The following is a 19,863-nucleotide window of genomic DNA, read 5'->3' as shown; positions in this document are numbered from 1 at the left end:
TCCCAAGTCAACTCTGATCAAAGGTATTCCTAGCCTTGACTACCTTGTCACTATTTTATTTTTTGTCTTGTATATCAAGAAATACAGCAGTCAATGTGTCTTTCATATTTAAGTAGCTAGATGTGATTTGAAGGAACTCAAACTTGGCTGTCATTTCAAGTAGGTCAAGCGACCACATAGTCAGGTGTCAGCAACAAGCAGAGTGCAGCCAAAAAGCCATAGAGATTCTCTGTGGGCTTTGAATCTTCTCTAAAAAATTTTCCTGTTGTTTTTATTCATGGGTCATTGGCAGTTGATGATTTCAAATAGTCTTTTGAATCACAAATTGTTTAATTTCAGCTTACATAAGCATTGCCAGTGATGGATACAAAGGGATATCTATACATGCATGATATTTATATAATACATATGTGAGACATGGCTAAAGATAGATAAGTGGGCCACTAGAAAAAATTTACTCAGAGGCTCCCTTATCAAATTTCCAAATAGTTGTAATTGAATGAACGGGATGAATCATCATCATTTAACGTCCGCTTTCCATGCTAGCGTGGGTTGGACGATTTTGACTGAGGGCTGGCGAACCAGATGGCTGCACCAGGCTCCAATCTTAATTTGGCAGAGTTTCTATAGCTGGATGCCCTTCCTAATGCCATCCACTCCGAGAGTGTAGTGGGTGCTTTTTACATGCCACCGGCACGGGGCCAGTCAGGCGGTACTGGCAACGACCTCGCTCGAATCCTTTTACACATGCCACCAACACAGGTGCCAGTAAGGCAACGTTGGTAATGATCATGCTCGAATGGTGCCCTTTTACGTGCCACTGGCACGGAAGCCAGTTGGCTGCTCTGGCAACGATCACGCTCGGATGGTGCTCTTGGCACCCTTTGCAATCTTAACAGAAAACTGGGATGAAAAACGAAAGCGAGAGAGAGAGAGAAAGAGAAGGAAGAGGACAGAAATGTTTCCATTATACTGAATGCAAAAGCAATATATGCCATTAGATATAATATAGAATAATTTGTCTTGATACTTATTGACATTCTTAGTAACAAACAGTAAAGACTTATGGTATTCAGGAGAAATTGGTTGTTCTCTCAGTGTACTTAATGGCAATTTTAATGTGCACATACACCACAACCTATCCTTTAACATTTTGTGAATCTAACAGGTACATTATTTACATGGCCTTTCTTTTCAATATTTAGAGAGAAAAATGCATATTATTCACTGAAATGTGAGCCATACATATTTTGCATGTTACACTTTTAACAGTTCATCCTTTCAACAGGAGCCCACCTATTTTTATATGATAGTAAATTAGCAAAGTTATTTGGGACTTGACATGCAGTAATTTGTTCTGCAACTTTGCACTCTGACTTCAAATGCCACTGAAGTCAACTTTGCTTTCCATCTTTCTGGGAACAATAAAAATGTGCCAATCCAAGGCTGTGGATTGACAGAACTGATAGAATGTCAGGTAGGATATCTTGCAGTGTCTGTTCCAGCTTTTTGCCTTCTGACAGTAATACCTGTTTTGGTTTGTTGCTTGTTCCTTCTCGAGCCATGCCTGGCTCATAAGGGCCGGTTTCCCCGGTTTCTTGGTGTATAGGTTCCCCACCTGGACGGGACGCCGGTCCATCACAGATGAGCAGCAAGATGCAGGAGGAAAGAGTGAGAGAAAGTTGAGGCGAAAGAGTCAGCAGAAGTTCGCCATTACCTTCTACCGGAGCCGTGTGGAGCTTAGGTGTTTCACTCATAAACACACACATCATCCAGTCTGAGATTCAAACCCGAGATCCCTCGACCACGAGTCCGCTGCTCTAACCACTAGGCCATGTGCCTCCATGGTAATACCTGTGATGAGACCTGTACAAAGGTGTACCAGACCAAATGCAGAGCTGTCTTTCCTTTAGATATCATGTCATGGAAAGAATACCAAAATTAACTGAAACAGTATATTTCATTAGAAACATGACTAAGAGGGTTAACCTTTTAGCATTTAAGCTAGCCATATCTGGCGCATATATTCTACTTGTTTTATATTCAAATCAGCCAGATCTGGCCTCTTGCACCAACCCTATAATGTCATTTTAAAATTATACAATCATGTAATCAAAATCTCAAAGCTACAACAAAATGCAGGATTAATTCAAAACAATATTGTTTTTACTTGTTTCAGCCATTAGACTGCAGCCATGTGAGGAATACCACCTTGTAAGGTTTTAGTCAAAGAAATCAACCCCAGGACTTATTCTTTGTAAGCCTAGTACTTACTCTATTGGTCCCTTTTGCTGAACCGCTAAGTTACAGGGACATAAACACACACACACATAAATACATTATGTGTATGTGTATATAAATATATATATATATATATATATATATGTCTGTGTGTGTGTGTGTGTGTACATACAACAGGCTTCTTTCAGTTTCCCTCTACCTAACCCACTCACAAGCCTTTGGTTGGCCCGAGGCTATAGTAGAAGACACTTGCCCAAAGTACCACACAGTGGGACTGAACCCAGAACCATGTGGTTGGAAAGCTAGCTTCTTACCACACATCCATATCTGTACCTAAGTATTTCAGTCATGACAACACTTTATTTTTGGACAAAACAATGAACCCAGGAATGCATTATTTAACTTTTTTATTACCGTATTTATTTTGAGATGCTCTGTGTTTCTTTCAGTTATTTTAAATATAACAAAGAATTTAGTAAAATCACTTAGTTATCCACATCACATCTACAAAATGATTGACTTACAAGCTAGCTTAATACCACCTGCTTATTGCAAAACATAATGTGTTTGTAACTTCTGTGTAAGATTTCCATTCTTAACTATGACCGTCCTGTCTCTTTACAGATGTGTAGAACTGCATTAGCTAATGTGTTCTGGCGGTGCCACGTAAAAAGCAACCAGCCCACATTGTAAAGTGGTTGGTGTTATGAAGAGCATTCAACCGTAGAAACCATGCCAAATCAGACTGGGAGTCTGGTGGAACTCCCCAGTTTGCCAGCTCTGGTCAAACCATCCATCCCATGTCAGCAAGGACAAAGGACGTTAAATGATGATGATGATGATGAACTTACACAGACATCCGCATTAAAATTCACTCTCTAAAATACAACAGGTACTACTACTTCAAAGACTCCACTTACATAATAAACAAACCGATGCCTTCCATATATTTCTTTATGAAGCTTCTGATATTTTGATTTGTTTTTTGTTTTTTTTATCTTTTAATACTTTGTATGTCAGTACTTTCTTTGAATAGAAGTTTCTTGAACATTAACAAATAAATACTATTGAGAGAGAGAGAGAGAGAAAGAAAGAGCAGTGGTTAGGTAAGTGAGAAAATACATCAATATCATATTTTCTTCTTTTCTATGAAGGAGAACAAAAGAGAAGATTGATTTGTTACAGACACAAGGTTTTGGATTTACAGAGGAGAAAGTAGTGTGAGAAATTACTCTTTGTAGTACTTCTGCTTTATTAGTGACAGAAGTAAAGGCCTATAGCAACTGGAAATAAGATTAGTTTGAAGAGAGAGCTAACGAAGAACCTAAATTTGTGTGCTCTTTATCTCTTTAGCAATCAGATTACTCTATCACATGTAATACTTAATCATACATTATCTCATAGCTTCAAGACTTTGATTATGTGATTGTTTATTTTTAGAGTGATATTGTAAAGTAGGTGTGAGAGGCTGGATCTGACCAGTTTGATCATACAACAAGTAGAATATTTGGGCCAGATATTTTTGGTTTAAATGCTGAAGTGTATTACTACTTAACCTGACATGCATATGTATATCAATGATAACACATACAAACCTCAAGCCAATGACACTTGGTCTACACAAAATAGCTTGATCAGAGCTAACAAGGAAGTGATGTGATTGTCTGACCTGCTAGAAATAGCAGCCTAATCTCATTTATGAGCCTGTTGCTAAATATTTTGTGAAATTTGATATTTATAATGACTAACATGAAGCTATGTGGATTCACTGTAAGAAACTTGGATTGGTAACAATTAAGTTATCAATAAAGTAAAATAACTTATGAACAGATGTACACTAATATGTATTTGAGGTTTTGGTTCCAAATCTTAAACTAGTTTCTTCAACATGATACTCACTTAAGTCTCCATCAAATTAAACCCTTTAGAAAAAAAAGTGGGGGAGGAGAGATACTGGATGTCATTCAAGGAACACTGTGGTTACAAAAAGTTGGGATAGGCATGTCTAAAATGCCATTGTTCATAAGTCTGCTTGATCAGAGCTAACAAGGAAGTGATGTGATTGTCTGACCTGCTAGAAATAGCAGCCTAATCTCATTTATGAGCCTGTTGCTAAATATTTTGTGAAATTTGATATTTATAATGACTAACATGAAGCTATGTGGATTCACTGTAAGAAACTTGGATTGGTAACAATTAAGTTATCAATAAAGTAAAATAACTTATGAACAGATGTACACTAATATGTATTTGAGGTTTTGGTTCCAAATCCTAAACTAGTTTCTTCAACATGATACTCACTTAAGTCTCCATCAAATTAAACCCTTTAGAAAAAAAAGTGGGGGAGGAGAGATACTGGATGTCATTCAAGGAACACTGTGGTTACAAAAAGTTGGGATAGGCATGTCTAAAATGCCATTGTTCATAAGTCTGCTTGATCAGAGCTAACAAGGAAGTGATGTGATTGTCTGACCTGCTAGAAATAGCAGCCTAATCTCATTTATGAGCCTGTTGCTAAATATTTTGTGAAATTTGATATTTATAATGACTAACATGAAGCTATGTGGATTCACTGTAAGAAACTTGGATTGGCAACAATTAAGTTATCAATAAAGTAAAATAACTTATGAACAGATGTACACTAATATGTATTTGAGGTTTTGGTTCCAAATCTTAAACTAGTTTCTTCAACATGATACTCGCTTAAGCTCTAAATTAACCACACCATTCTCATGGAAACCATGCATTAAATGAACCACTCACTCAAGCTCTATATAAACCAGGCATGGGTAGCCTTTTTCCATGTGCAGGCCAGATTAAGTTTTCTCACCAAAGTTGCGGGCCAGAGCCCTAATTATAGACTTACAAAATATGTATACAAGTGCTTATACAGGTATTTGTTTTATAATATAAAACGGATATTAAAGTAAGGGTAAGAACAAAACAATTTATTAATATAAAACAAATGTAGTTGAATCAGTAAAATTATTCATTCTCATAGGGAGAAAATAGCCACGAAACATTATTCTACTGGGATGTTTGCAGTTGATGTTTCTTCATTAACATCTTGATGTTTGAAGAAATGCTAGAGGTGGCTACTCTCGAGTTATTTTCAAGATGATTATCAGTTATTCTTGATCTTGCTTTGGATTTAGTAGATTTCATTCTTGAGAATAGCTGCTCACATTTATATGTGTTCCAAAGAGTGACATTTTCTTTCTAGCAAAATCCACAATCAAGGCTAAACTTTCTCTAGGTAGGCTTCTATAAAACTCTATTAGTGAATGACCTCTCATTTCCCTGTTTTAAATCTTCATTCCCTTGGAGTTCAATTAATTCCATCTGTAATTCCTCGGGAACCTGGTTAATATTGATATCAAAAGGCAAAGAAAATATACATAGATTTGTTTCTTGCGATTTGAAATCTATTATTGAATTTTTCGTTGATCAATTTTACCTCATCTGCATAAGTACAATCGATTTTGCCATGAATTACCAATGTTCCCACAAATGCATTTTGTTTTGAAATGCTTTGATATGACTGTACAACCGATGAATGAATTGGCCTTCCCCTTACAATTTCAAATTAAGGCCATTAAGATATGAAATAAAGTCAACAAGAAAAGCAAGATCACATATCCAGCCATCATCATTCAATTCGGGCCTAGACTTTCCATGAATGTAAAAATTTCACTCCTCAAATCATAAAATCATTTCAACATTTTTACATGCACACATTCGTATACACGCTTGAAGATACAAAAAGTGGCATTGGTTGTTCACTGTCACAGAGATTTATGAAACGGGCTTTTTAATTAGAACCTAATTAACAAATCTAATTACGTTCTAGATACTGTAATGAGTTTATTAATTCCACACATATTTTGAATTTTAATTTACTGAAAGCTTTCTATATATGTATACTTCTAATGTTGCTTGAGTGAGTATGGTGTAGTCATATAGAGCTTGAATGAGCTTGGTATGGTTTATATCAGGCATGGGCAACCTGCGGCCCTTAGGCCAGATCTGGCCCAAGGAGACCTGTAGCAGTATGGTCGTGAAGTGGTTAATTTTCAAGTCTGGCTGACTCATAGAGTAAATAGGCAAAAAGGAAACAAACTTTTGTGGAATGCACTTCAGCAAAAATTCTAGGAATGGTGAAAGGACTAAATTTGTAGAAACAAAATAGAGAAAGTGAAACTCATGTGAAAGGACTAAATTTGTAGAAACAAAATAGAGAAAGTGAAACTCATGTGAAAGGACTAAATTTGTAGAATCAAAATAAAGTGAAAATCATGTTTTCCTGAAAAACAAGAAGGAAACATCGGTGATAAAATGAAATTAATCGTAAGCCTTTACTAGTCAGTGAGTAGCTGACGTTCAATCCGTAAGGTTATCTCTTGACACTAGCAAATGGTCAACATGTCATTCATGCACTCGCTCAAATTTATACTCTTTCTCATACCTTGTTTTGCTCTCAAAGTAGCTTCTGCACCAACACACACATTGATATTTACACATGTACACACACAGGCACATAAATGTATAATAGATCTTGTGTTGCAAATTGAGCTTCTTAAGCACACGGCCATGCTTGTACCTATATTTCTGGACTGTACTTGTGATTTGGGAACTCAGCCTTGTGTAACACAGATCCTGCTTTATTATTACACTAGCACTATGACCCGGCAACGCCAGGTCATAGTGCTAGTGCATGCATATACAGCTGCGTGCGTGCGCACATACATGCAAGTACTGTCCAAATCTCCGACCAATCACATACAGCTAGCTGGCATTCAATTGGCGTATCAAGTTTTGGGCATTTTGATTGGGTTTTGGATAGAAAATTCACAAAAAAGTCACTTGATTTTTTAATGGCTTTGCGGGGTGACTGGGGAAATGTGAAGATGTGCACGGCCACCCTTGGACGGTTTTGAATGACTATAGAAAGTGTGAGCCCTCTAACTGAAAAATTGTGGTTTTGTATAAAGGACACACACACACATTTTGCCGTTTATATATAGAGAGATAGAGATTAAGAGTACCAGTGTCCATAGATTGATTACCCAGCTGTTTAAACTATATTTTCACAACTAGGTGATTCTATTGATCAAAACAAACACAAGATCCATTACACATTTATGTGTGTCTGTGTGTGTGTGTGTGTATGTGTTGGTGTAGAAGCTACTTTGAGAGCAAAACAAGTTATGAGAATGAGTACATATCAAGTGTTCCATTGCATTGCTGAGGGTATCATCTCTAAGAGAGTGTGTGTGTGTGTGTGTGTGTGTGCGTGCCTGTGAAAGACAAGTGATGATCCAGGTGAGCAACAGAAAACAAGTCAACAGATTCACCCTGCTACACTACGTAAAGGGCTTGCAGATGTTTGTTATTTAAAATATCTTTTTCTGTGTGCATGTGTGTATGCATACATGTGTATACAATGTGTTTGATGCATGGAATATATATATCTGCATTTATACAAACAAGTATGAGTTATGCATGTGTGTGTGTGTTTCTAGATAACGGAAATATGAGCATTTGGAATTCATTAGTCAGAGTAAATAAATAAACTGCTAATGACAAAAGCACAAACTTTCTCAGCCAAGAGTATTTTGAGTTAATCCTTCAGAATTCAGATTACTTTGTCAAATGTGATACTTATTTAATCACATTATTTTGAATTATCTTGAAGGGTAGGTGTTAGAGGCTGGATCTGGCTGGTTTGAATATACAACAGGCAAAATAATTGGGTCTAATATGACCAGTTTAAATGCTAAAGGATTAATGGAAACTTACTGAACCAGACATCTTTGCAAAAACTAAATATAAACACAGACATGGCTGTGTGGTAAGAAGCTTGCTTCTCAACCATGTTGTTCTGGGTTCGGTCCCACTCTGTGATACCTCGGGCAAGTGTCTTTCACTATAGCCTCAGGTCAACCAAAGCGTAGTGAGTGAATATGGTAGAAAGAACCTGAAAGAAGCCCATCATATATATATCTATCTACATGAGGTGGCTGGGGCATGTCAGGAAATTGGATGACTATCGAATCCTGAAGCAACTGCTCTATGGAGAACTGGCCCAGGGCAAGAGACCAAGAGGAAAGTCAAAACTGAGGTATAAGGACACTTGCAAAACTAGTTTGTCCATTTGTGAGGTGAATGTCAGCACCTGGGAAGAGAGGGCTGAGGACAGAACAACATGGAGAACTGTGATGAAGGAAGGAACTGCTTCACTAGGGAGCAGCTACAGATACAAACAAGTTGAGAAGCGTCAGAGGCAAAAGGAACACAACAGAAATGCAGAGCGCCCAGCCAGCCTCTTCGTATGCAAGTACTGTGACAGAATCTGCGCTTCAATCACAAGAAGACAACCATGAAAGAAGCTGCAAGAAGGGGAGCCCCTGATATGTTCGATTAAGCTAAATTGACCGTCTGCATAGACAAAGAGGGCCAGTTATATACATGCGTGTGTCTTTGTCCCCCACCACTGCTTGACAACTGGTGTTGATGTTTATGCCCCCATAACTTAGCAGTTTGACAAAGGGGGCCAATAGAATAAGTACCAATCTTAAAAAAAAAAATTAAGTACCGAGGTCAAAAGACTCGAAATTCTTCAAGGCAGTGGTCCAGCATAGCTACAGCCTAATGACAAACAAGTAAACAATAAAAGAAAAATACCACTGACCACTCTTTTGAATTACAAAAAAAAAATTTTTAATCTACAGAACCCTATCATGTCAGAGGAGCTTTGTGAAAGGCATAGACTTTTTAAATTACTGGCAATTTAGCCAGATGCAATGTTGGATTTTGTGAAGCGGCTGACCTTATTCATGGACACAGACCAAATAGAGAAAGTAGATGGGCAGTTTGAAATTTGACAGCCGTGTTAAGAAAATGGAAGATGTTGATGAGTGGATGTGTGTGTTTATGTAGACCTTTTACTTATTTCAATTACTGGACTGTGACCATGTTGGGATACTACCTTCAAGGGTTTAGTTCAACCCGATCAACCCCAATACTTCAGTTTAAATCTGGTACTTATTCTATTGTTGTCTTTGGCCAAGCTGCTAATGTTATGGGGACATAAGCAAACTAACAACGGTTGTCAAGCAGTGGTGAGGAACAAACACAAAAACATACACATGCATGTACGTGCGTGACAGGCTTTCACAATTCCTGTCAAACCAAATTTACTCACAAGACATTGGTTGATCTGGGGCTATAAGAGGAAGTGCCACACAGTGGGATCAAACCTAACTACATGGGTGCAAAGCAAGCTTCTTAACCAAACTGCAATGTCTGTCTGTCTATATATATATATCACCTTGATCACCTTGACTGACCAGTCCATCGGGCGTCCATGTGACACTGCTGGTCACAGCAGGCTGTCCACTCCTCTCTGGATCGCACCTTTCTCATCAACGTGATCCCAATTGCCCTCCTGAAACCGTAACTCCACCGTCGTGGAGTCCTTCCGAGTGGTTGTTTCCACTCACGCGGGTACCACTCGACAAATGCGCATGTCCACTGATTATCAGTTATATGTTATATGGTAGTGAAACATGGGCTACAACAAATAGAGAAGAACAGAGATTGGTAATGGCTCAAAGAGCCATGGAGAGGTCAATGCTTGGAATCTCATTGAGAGAGCACATCAGTAGCGAGAGGTCATCAGAGAGAAGTCCGGCATGAGAGATGTCATCGTAGAATATATATGTGTGTATATACATATATATATATTTCACTTAGGGATTGCGAGACTAATAACTTGGTATTGAATTCAATATACTTATGCTTAAGAACAAAGTGTTAGTCGAGTACAGAGAAGTAATGAAAGAAAATGAGATGAACTTCATTAGCTTACAGCTGTTTCTGCTATAAGATATAGAAAACTCACATTTTCTTTTAATATATATAATAATTTAAATGTTTTCTATGCTGTATATATGAAGAGAGAGATGTAAAAACACAAATATTTGTTCTCGTGTGCAAAAATAACTGTGCTCATTGTGCACATATTTTTGTCCATTGCTCAAAAATCAATGGAAATTGTAGTTGTGATACCAGTGCTGGTGGCACGTAAAAGAACCATCCGAACGTGGCCGTTGCCAGCGCCGCTCCGACTGGCCTCCGTGCCGGTGGCATGTAAAAAGCACCCACTACACTCATGGAGTGGTTGGCGTTAGGAAGGGCATCCAGCTGTAGAAACACTACCAGATCAGACTGGAGCCTGGTGCAGCCTCCTTGGCTTCCCAGACCCCAATCGAACCGTCCAACCCATGCTAGCATGGAAAGCAAATGTTAAACGATGATGATGTTCAAATGTACTTATCGTTCATATAACTGGAGTCCATCAAATAAATCAGCAATAAAATAAGGTTCCATAAAATTCCTTTAACTCTTTGGACATCTTGTCTGGCACAACCTTGGGTTGAGTGACCTGCCTATTTTAAACTTCATATTTAAAAAGAAATCTTAATTTTATAGAAGAACATTTTTGTTAAGTTTCATTTCAAGTCAATTATTTTGCTATACCTTTTCAAACTCTTCGTTATCTTCAAAATTAATTGAAACAGTTATTTTCCAGGAAGTATGGCAAGAAAACTATTCATCTACATGAGCAGAAGTAGATAGTATATATATAGAGAGAGATATATATGCACATATAGATAAAACAAACAGAACTAGATCTCAAAGAGAATATACATTTTTTAAACTGATGATTGAATATATATATATATATATATCATCATCATCGTTTAATGTCCGTTTTCCATGCTAGCATGGGTTGGATGGTTTGACCGGGGTCTGGGAAGCCAGGAGGCTGCACCAGGCTCCAGTCTGATCTGGCAGTGTTTCTACAGCTGGATGCTCTTCCTAACGCCAACCACTCCGTGAGTGTAGTGGGTGCTTTTTACATGCCACCAACACAAGTGCCAGGGGAGGCTGGCAACAGCCACGATCAGTTGATGCTTTTTACATGCCACCGGCACGGAAGCCAGTCAAGGTGGCACTGGCATCGGCCACGTAAGGATGGTGCTTTTTAGGTGCCAGGGTAGGCTGGCAATGGCCACAAACGGTTGGTGCTTTGTACGTGCCACTGGCACATCAAACTAAACAGCTAGGATATCCAGAGGTGATGCAGTACGACTGTTTCAAGCAGTTCCATTTAATTGAACAAAGCAATCATTACATCAATTTAAATGCAGAGCTATCCTCAGCTGCATCAATAAATAAATAGAATTTAGTCAGACACATTTGTATGATTTTACTTAAATCCTTTAAGTTAAGAAGACAAAGTCCATGCTGTTTTCACTTCAGCTTAGAAGCTACTAAGGCATCAGAGAAAAAGAAACTTGTTAGGGTTCTAGCTTGTCACAGATTTTTGGGTCGGTTTTGACTGCTCTATAGTCTTAGATTTTGATTACAAAGATTTGATAAACAAGACTATAAATCAAAACTGACCCAAAAATCTGTGACAAGCTAGAATCCTAATAAGTTTTTTTTTTTCCCTGATGTCTTAGTAGCTTCTAAGCTGAAGTGAAAACATTGACTTTGCCTTCTTACCTTCTTAGAGGATTTGAGTAAAATCATACAAATGTGTCTGACTAAATTCTCTTTATTTATTTATGCAGCTGAGGATAGCTCTGCATTTAAACTGATGCAATGATTGCATTGTTCAATTAAATGGAGCCGCTTGAAACAGTCATACTGCATCACCTCTGAATAATACCGCAATAGGTTTTTGGTGCCGCAACTTAAGTACCTAATTCATCTGAATCTCAATCATCATCATCATCGTTTAACGTACGTTTTCCATGCTAGCATGGGTTGGACGGTTCAGCTAAGGTCTGGGAAGCCAGGTGGCTGCACCAGGCTCCAGTCTGATCTGGCAGTGTTTCTACAACTGGATGCCCTTCCTAACGCCAACCACTCCGTGAGTGTAGTGGGTACTTTTTACGTGCCACAGGAGGCTGGCAATGGCCACGATCGGTTGGTACTTTTTATGTGCCACCGGCACGGAAGCCAGTCAAGGCGGCGCTAGCATCGGTCACATTTGGATGGTGCTTTTTACGTGCCACCAGCACAGGTATCACAACTACAATTTCCATTTGATGCTGATGTACTTGACTCAATAGGTCTCGTTAAGCACAGCAGGTCACCCTACGATCCAAGGTAAACACAGCAGGTTGTCCTGCAATCCAAGGTACTTTGGATGGGCTGGGGCTGCTATATGAAGCTGGTGCAGGAAACAGCCATGAACTCACATTTTATAATATATATATATATATATATATATATATATATATAAACTTGAGATCCTAAAACCAAGGTCCCACATAATACATAAAAAGCATCCAGTACACTCTGTAAAGTGGTTGACATCCAGCCATAGAAACGAAGCCAAAACGGACTATGGAACTTGATGCAGACCCCAGCCATGCCAGTTCCTGTCAAGACATCCAAGCCATGCCAGTATGGAAGACGGACCTTAAATGTTGATGATGATGGTGAAATATATATTTAGACGTATATATACAAGTCATCAAGCGAGGTCTCTATCATCGCCGTGGTTTTAAATTCCTACTTTTCCATGCTTGTATAGGTCAGCCAAGGATACATTGAGGCAGGGTTTTTCAACCTTCGACCATCCTTCATGTTGCTAGCTCCTAACTTGTTTCTAAGTGGAGTAATAATCTAACAGTCTGCTGAGCAACTAATAGCTAGGACATGTTTATTTTTCTGCTTTATGTGGGGAACTGAAAGAAGCAACATGGTTTAAGTCACCTTTTGTTTACAAAGATTGCACAACAAATCGAGAAGCCCTGATATCCTTTTGTAGTGGACTACAAGCCAATGACACAGGCAGGAAGCCGTTGTTTACAAAACAATTAAACATGAGAGAAACATACACTCACAACAGGTTCCCATCAACCAAATCCAGCTTTGGTTGATCTGGGTGATAGAAAATACTTGTCCACACAAAGGTCAACTATGATTGAGTAGACATAAAGTCAAAAGACATTCCATCTATGACCATCCAGTCCAGTGTATGTTTTGGCTGCTGTCATTTATAGTAAATAACTATATAGAGGAACTCTTACTGGTTTGCTTCTATGCAGCAGTTCAATCAACTAGAATTAGCAGCCAAATATTTCTCAAACTACTCTACATTAACTGAAAAAGAGAAAACACAAAGAAGTCACCGGATTCTTTGCTCATGCTACACCAACAAAATATGAATTCCATGCACTTCCCTCAACTAAATTCCCCTCTCAAGGATTTGGTTGACCCAAGGCAATGATAGAAGACTCTTGTTGAAGGGATTAAATCTGAAACTATGCAGTTGTAAAACAAACCATATATCATCATTATCATCGTTTAACGTCCGCTTTCCATGCTAGCATGGGTTGGACGGTTTGACCGGGATCTGGCGAACCAGATGGCTGCACCAGACTCCAATCTGATCTGGCAGAGTTTCTATAGCTGGATGCCCTTCCTAACACCAACCACTCCGAGTGTAGTGGGTGCTTTTATGTGCCACTGGCACGGAAGCCAGTCAGCTGCTCTGGCAATGATCATGCTCGGATGGTACTCTTAGCACTCCACTAGCACAGATGCCAGTCATTCAATTTGATGTCTGCAAAACTTCTCTTTAGTCTTGTGTTCATGCCATTAGATGTTCTACACTCTCCTAAGAAACCTAGTGTATGTACATACTATCAAGGTGATCTTGAAGATGTCCCTTCTTTAGAGTCCAAGTTTCCTTAGAGAATGCTCTCTATACATGCTCTGAAGAAGACCAACGTGTTGACTTGGAAATGTGGAATTGCCAAATGTCAAGAAATCTTTCTTAATGTAAGCAGCATATGGTCTGAGGTATCTGAAGTCACCACCATTCATGTATGGAAATTTGTTGATCTTTGTGCCAAGTACAGTTGTTAAAACCAAAGTGTTTCCAACAACAGTAAGAATCCTTCAGGAAGACACCCAATTTCTTTTCTCATTGTTATTGCAGTGAACTACTATTGCACGAAACCTCCCAAAAAGCACCCAGTACACACTGTAAAGTGGATAGCATTAGGAAGGGCATCCAGCCACAGAAACCATGCCAAAGCTGATACTGGAACATGGTAGTTCTTTGTTTGTTTGTTCCTTCTCAAGCCATGCCTGGCTCATTAGGGCCAGTTTCCCGGTTTCTTGGCGTATAGGTTCCCCACCTGGACAGGACGCCGGTCCATCGCAGGTGAGCTGCAAGATGCAGGAGGAAAGAGTGAGATAAAGTTGTGGCGAAAGAGTCAGCAGAAGTTCACCATTAACTTCTTCCAGAGCCACGTGGAGCTTAGGTGTTTCGCTCATAAACACACATATCGCCCGGTCTGAGATTCAAACCCGCGATCCCTCAACCACTGCTCTAACCACTAAGCCATGTGCCTCCACATGGTAGTTCTTGAATCCATTGGATCCAGTCAAATCATCCAACACATGCCAGAATGGAACATGGATGTTAAATGATAATGATGATTGTGATGATTTATATTTCTTAAAGTTTTAACTCACATCAAGATATAGTGATTATGATATCAGTAGAGCCTTTATCCCTCTGACCCTGACTCTACTAATGATCTTATTTTCACAGCTCATCAACTATAAAGTATTATAGCTGATTACAGTGAACTTGCATGTTTTAGCATACCAATGATAGACAAACGAAAATCAAGTTACACATTAGAAAGACTCGAACCTGAAAACGAGTTGGTATGCAGCTGCTATTTAAGGGGGTCTACCTTAAAACAACCATCTCACTAGATTATACTATAAAGGCAGTGGAGCAAAGATTCAAAGGATATGATAAAAATTGAATAAATGCCAACAGATTGATACTTGAAAAAAATATTTCATATTTGTTTTATATACCTAGTTTTATCACATAAGCAAGATAGAGCTAACCTAATAGGAACGGCGACTAAATCTTCCTTAAATTGTACTATGATTTTTAAAACAAAAGGGCATATTGGAGGCACAGTCCTAGGCAAGCTTTTATAAGGTGGGAAGGCTGTGGTTGCAATGCCTTTCGATCGGGCTCACCTTGGGACAACAACAACAAGGGTGATGGGGCTAAATATCCAGTTTACTAATAAGCAGTGTTCATTTATGTGATTAACCAAACTGACAACAGAAGAATTTGAACGAGTCAACGAGAACTGCTACAAACAGTGAGCAGATGGCGCTACCTTACCTACTGTCTATAGATAGGTAGGTGTAAGGGAGTATTGATAGCTTAGTGTATCTGTCCATAAACACACACAAAGGTGCCATGTGAAGAGTACAAATGGTCACTTCGGTCAGCTGTTATATTTTCACTTGTCAAGACTATATATATGACCACGGTTTTGTATATTTTCCTGGAAAAAAAAATATCTTTCAACCATTTGGGTATTCATTTCATGTGTCTCATATGTTTCTAACTTAATGCCGAAAAGTAGTAATGAAAAAAAAAAAAGGTGCCAAGAGAGGGGTTAAAGGTGTTTGGTCAAGATGTGACGAAGGGTCAGCTTGTAAAATAAAGCGATTTTCAAATTTCCGTTGAAAGTTATCTGCCCTTGGCAGCCATGACTTTTTTCGGTAAACAAACAAAAACATTTTTTTAAGTGACTCGGATAATATTGACAATGGTAACCATCTTTCCAAAAAAAAGCTAACAAAAACAAACAAAATCTAATGAAATAAAGAAAAAAACATTTTGTTTTCTTCTTTCGCTGTTTCACATCCCTCCCCCTCCCCACCACTCTGGTCCACGTTTACATGAGTGGGAGGGGTTATTTGTTGTAACAAAGGTTTCTAAAAGCTGGATGGATGCCCTTCCTACAGTCAGAATACAAATGGACCAACGAGAAAGTCCTCTACGCGGTTGTTCGACCCGCTACAAATAACAATAAAATCAGGGTACCATCTTGAGAAAAGGAGTGAGCATACATAGAATTAATGTAGTTCCACACACACAATGCCAGAGAAAATGATGGGATGGTCGTAGATGGAATAGCTTTTGATAAAGGGCTGCTCGATGAGAACTAAACAACAACCTCACATTAAGACTTTTTTCTTTTTTTTTTTTGAAAGAATTTAATTTGTTCTAGAAGCAAAAAACATTTCCGCACGGAAAAAAAAAGTCTCCAGCGGTAGTGCAATATACGACCAGGATAAATGGCTGCAACTTTTTTTAGAAAAAGGAGTTCTGAACGACATGAAATCATTTGGTAGACATTCATACGACAACTATGAACCTTTTTTGGAACCTCACTCGAAAAACGACATCGAGGTCCGAGATCGTGGGGCGAACAACAAGAGAACAGAAGGACCCCAAAGCGACAAGCTCGATGGTGGGGAGGGGGGGGGTCTTAGAGAAACCAAGAGGGAAGTAGGTTGAGAACGGAAAGAAAAGTATTAAGGATATGAAGACTAATTGTCGAAAACGAACGTCACAAAATCCCGTTGGGAAAATTAAGAAAGAAAAGTTACAACCTCTGCAGTTCCTGTTCTTTTTATGGATATGTTAGTTAACAACATCACATTATCAAGACACTGACAAAAGTACCAATAAATAAAATTCTACATTCAATTAATCCAACTACTGACCACTTGCTAAAATTTAATCAACCACCAATCGATACATAATAGTTTCAATATCCTGCATTTTACTTTGCATTGTGTGTGTGTGTAACAAAGGTATGAAAATCAACATCAACATTCTTAGAAATAAAAAACCTAATATAACGAAACCAATTATACGTATATACAACGAACTAACAAACTTTAAGGCGAAACAATATGCGTAGGAGGAAGATAGAGAGAAAGACTGGAAACGTCAAAGATTCTTGTTTTCCAATTTCATATGAAATGATACAAATTTGAGAACTTTACTAAATTATTTTCGATAATGCTTAAACGCTTTACTTTTCTTGGAAGCTAATTTGTATTTAAAAAAAAAAAATGCCTGATGACAGTGCGACCCAGTTTAAATTCCAGGGTTGCAGTAAATTCCACAACCCTTCTTCTAATCGTTTAATGCATCTAAGAAAGGCATTAACGTCACACATACACATTCTCTTCCTCCTCGTAACAATTAGAGAGACATTTTCGCAAAATTTCGCTTTAGGTTTGGTTTCGTTTCGTAATTGACTCGTAAAAGAAAAACCGTCTTAAATGGTATATATCCCTTTTCTCCCCCTCTCTCTCTCTCTCTCTAATAAATAAAACCCCCGATGTTTCGTGTCTATATTATAATAAATAAAAGCAAAACAATCGAGGGAGCCTGTACGTGGTCACCTCGAGCAGCTAGACTTAGCAGCCAAATCTCCCTCAAATCATATTTTAGAAAAAAAAAAAAAAGAGAGAGAGAGAGAGAGAGATGTCGCACAATGTAAGTCCTAGATGCACTATTTGTGAAGAAGTGTGATTACGACTAGAACATTGTCTTGAACAAGTCTGCAAAGCCACAGCTGACTTAGGTATATTATAGGAGACGGTCCGAATAAAAAAAGTCACCGAGCCGAGTAGAGGTGAGTGACCGTTCTAAGTTCAAATTCAATTTCAGACAACTTTGACTTAAATCTCCCCCGCTACATCGACAAAGCTCCCAGCCAGAAAATATTTATTATTATTATTATTATTTTTACATTTATACGTCATTGATGCCCTTGAGAACGGCATGAATATCACATAATCCCTTTAAATCTAATAGATAAGTAAGCAAAAACAAAAATTTGCTCGGGAAAATTCGTGGTTTTACTGTGGGGGGGATTCTTTAAAGTGTGAGATGTTGTGATGCTCATGCCTTTATTCTTAGGACATTAACGAGAGGAGCTTTCGAACAGCAGTCCCGTATTACACGTTTTTGGGGGGGATTTTTTCGATTTTCACTTGTAAATAAAAAAAATCAAGAGGAATATATATTAAAGAGAGAAGTACAAGATCTTTCCGTATTAATTACAGATGAGGTTTTTGTTTTTGTACATACTACACACAAACACACTGTTTACGTATGTAGCGATCAATCAATCATACACGCCAATATATACATATATATTTGTGTATATATATATATATATTATATACATACATACATAGGTAATAATTAGCCCAAGGGGGAAGGGGAAAAAAACAAAAGGAGAAGAATATTTTTTTTTTTTTTTTTTTGGTAAAGTAAGAGATATAAACATACCTGAGTAGTCATGGTTGCTGAAGAGGTGTCTTATTTTATAATGTATATGTATAAATAGCTATATATTTAAATATCACAGTAAAAATAATTTTCGTTGTCGTTGAGTCGATTTGATCCTGGCAGTATCCATCTGCCTCACCAATTTGGGTGTCGTGCTTCCTGCAAAAACAAACGACTGAGGGCGCCGTCTAACGGTAGCGGATGTGACGTCAGCTAGACCATAAACACTCACTTTCAAAGTAGATAGATACAGAGTTAGGTTACGTAGAGAGCGAGAGAGAGAGAGAGAGAAATGATGGAGAGAGGAAGAGGAAGAAGGAGGGGGATAGGGAAAAGACGAATAGAGAGAGAGAAGGAGAGTTAGGTTACGTAGAGAGCGAGAGAGAGAGAGAGTGGGGAAGAGGGAGGGGGATAGGGAAAAGACGAATAGAGAGAGAGAAGGAGAGTTAGGTTACGTAGAGAGCGAGAGAGAGAGAAATGATGGATAGAGAGAGAGGAAGAGGGAGGGGATAGGGATAGAGAAAAAGGAGAGTTAGGTTACGTAGAGAGCGAGAGAGAGAGAGAGAGAAATGATGGATAGAGAGAGAGGAAGAGGGAGGGGATAGGGATAGAGAAAAGACGAATAGAAAGAGAGAAGGATAGGTGTAAAGGAAAAGAGAGAGGGGATAGAGAAAAGACGAATAGAGATAGAGAAGGATAGATGCAAAGGAAAAGAGAGAGGAGGGATAGAGAAAAGGCAAAGAGATAAAGATAAAGGGAGAGATAGAGAAGAGAAAGGGAGCGATTGGAGGAAGAAAAAGAGATAAATAGGAATAGAATGAGAAAGAGAAGATAGATAGGAATAGAAAGAGAGAGAGATAGGAATAGAAAGAGAGAGATAGATAGGAAGAGAAAGAGAGATAGATAGGAATAGAAAGAGAGAGATAGATAGGAAGAGAAAGAGAGAGAGATAGGAATAGAAAGAGAGAGAGAGAGATAGGAATAGAAAGAGAGAGATAGATAGGAAGAGAAAGAGAGAGAGAGAGATAGGAAGAGAAAAAGAGAGGAAGTAAGATGAGAAAGAGGGAAAGATTAGGAAACGAAAGATTTTGGAGTTGAACTTGCTTGACAATAAAAAAAGAAGAAAAATGGTGGAGGTGGAGAACAAGTATTGTGTGGAAGTAGGAAGGAAATATGAAATAGAAATAACGAGAAAGTAGATTAAAGAGAGAGGGTGGGAGGGAGAAAGAGAAAATAAAATAGGGACAGATGAGAACAACTCTATATGGAAGGGAGAGAGAGAGAGACGGAGGAGAAAACAAGGGGAGAATGTATAATAGAAAAAGGTGTGAAAGAGAGAGAGATCAACAGAGATAGAACATAGAAAGAAGAAATAAAGAAAAAGAGAGAGGGAG

At 38.4% G+C, this 19,863-nt stretch overlaps 1 protein-coding gene across 2 annotated transcripts in view; it reads right to left on the bottom strand.

The window, feature by feature from the left end:
- Positions 1–18,672, bottom strand: part of LOC115220932 (protein AF-9-like) — a 30,647-nt gene extending 11,975 nt beyond the window's left edge. Inside the window, exon 1 of one of the 2 annotated variants that reach the window (XM_029791131.2) lies at positions 18,470–18,672. In XM_029791131.2, coding sequence (XP_029646991.1) covers positions 18,470–18,481 — 12 coding nt within the window. In that variant the 5' untranslated portion in view covers positions 18,482–18,672. The remainder of the gene's footprint in view (positions 1–18,469) is intronic. The other variant, XM_029791132.2, reaches the window with a different exon arrangement.
- Positions 18,673–19,863: the final 1,191 nt, after the last annotated feature.

The sequence above is a fragment of the Octopus sinensis genome, linkage group LG17 (assembly GCF_006345805.1).
Source record: "Octopus sinensis linkage group LG17, ASM634580v1, whole genome shotgun sequence".
Classification (NCBI taxonomy): domain Eukaryota; kingdom Metazoa; phylum Mollusca; class Cephalopoda; order Octopoda; family Octopodidae; genus Octopus; species Octopus sinensis.
This window is presented reverse-complemented; position numbering and strand designations above follow the sequence as displayed.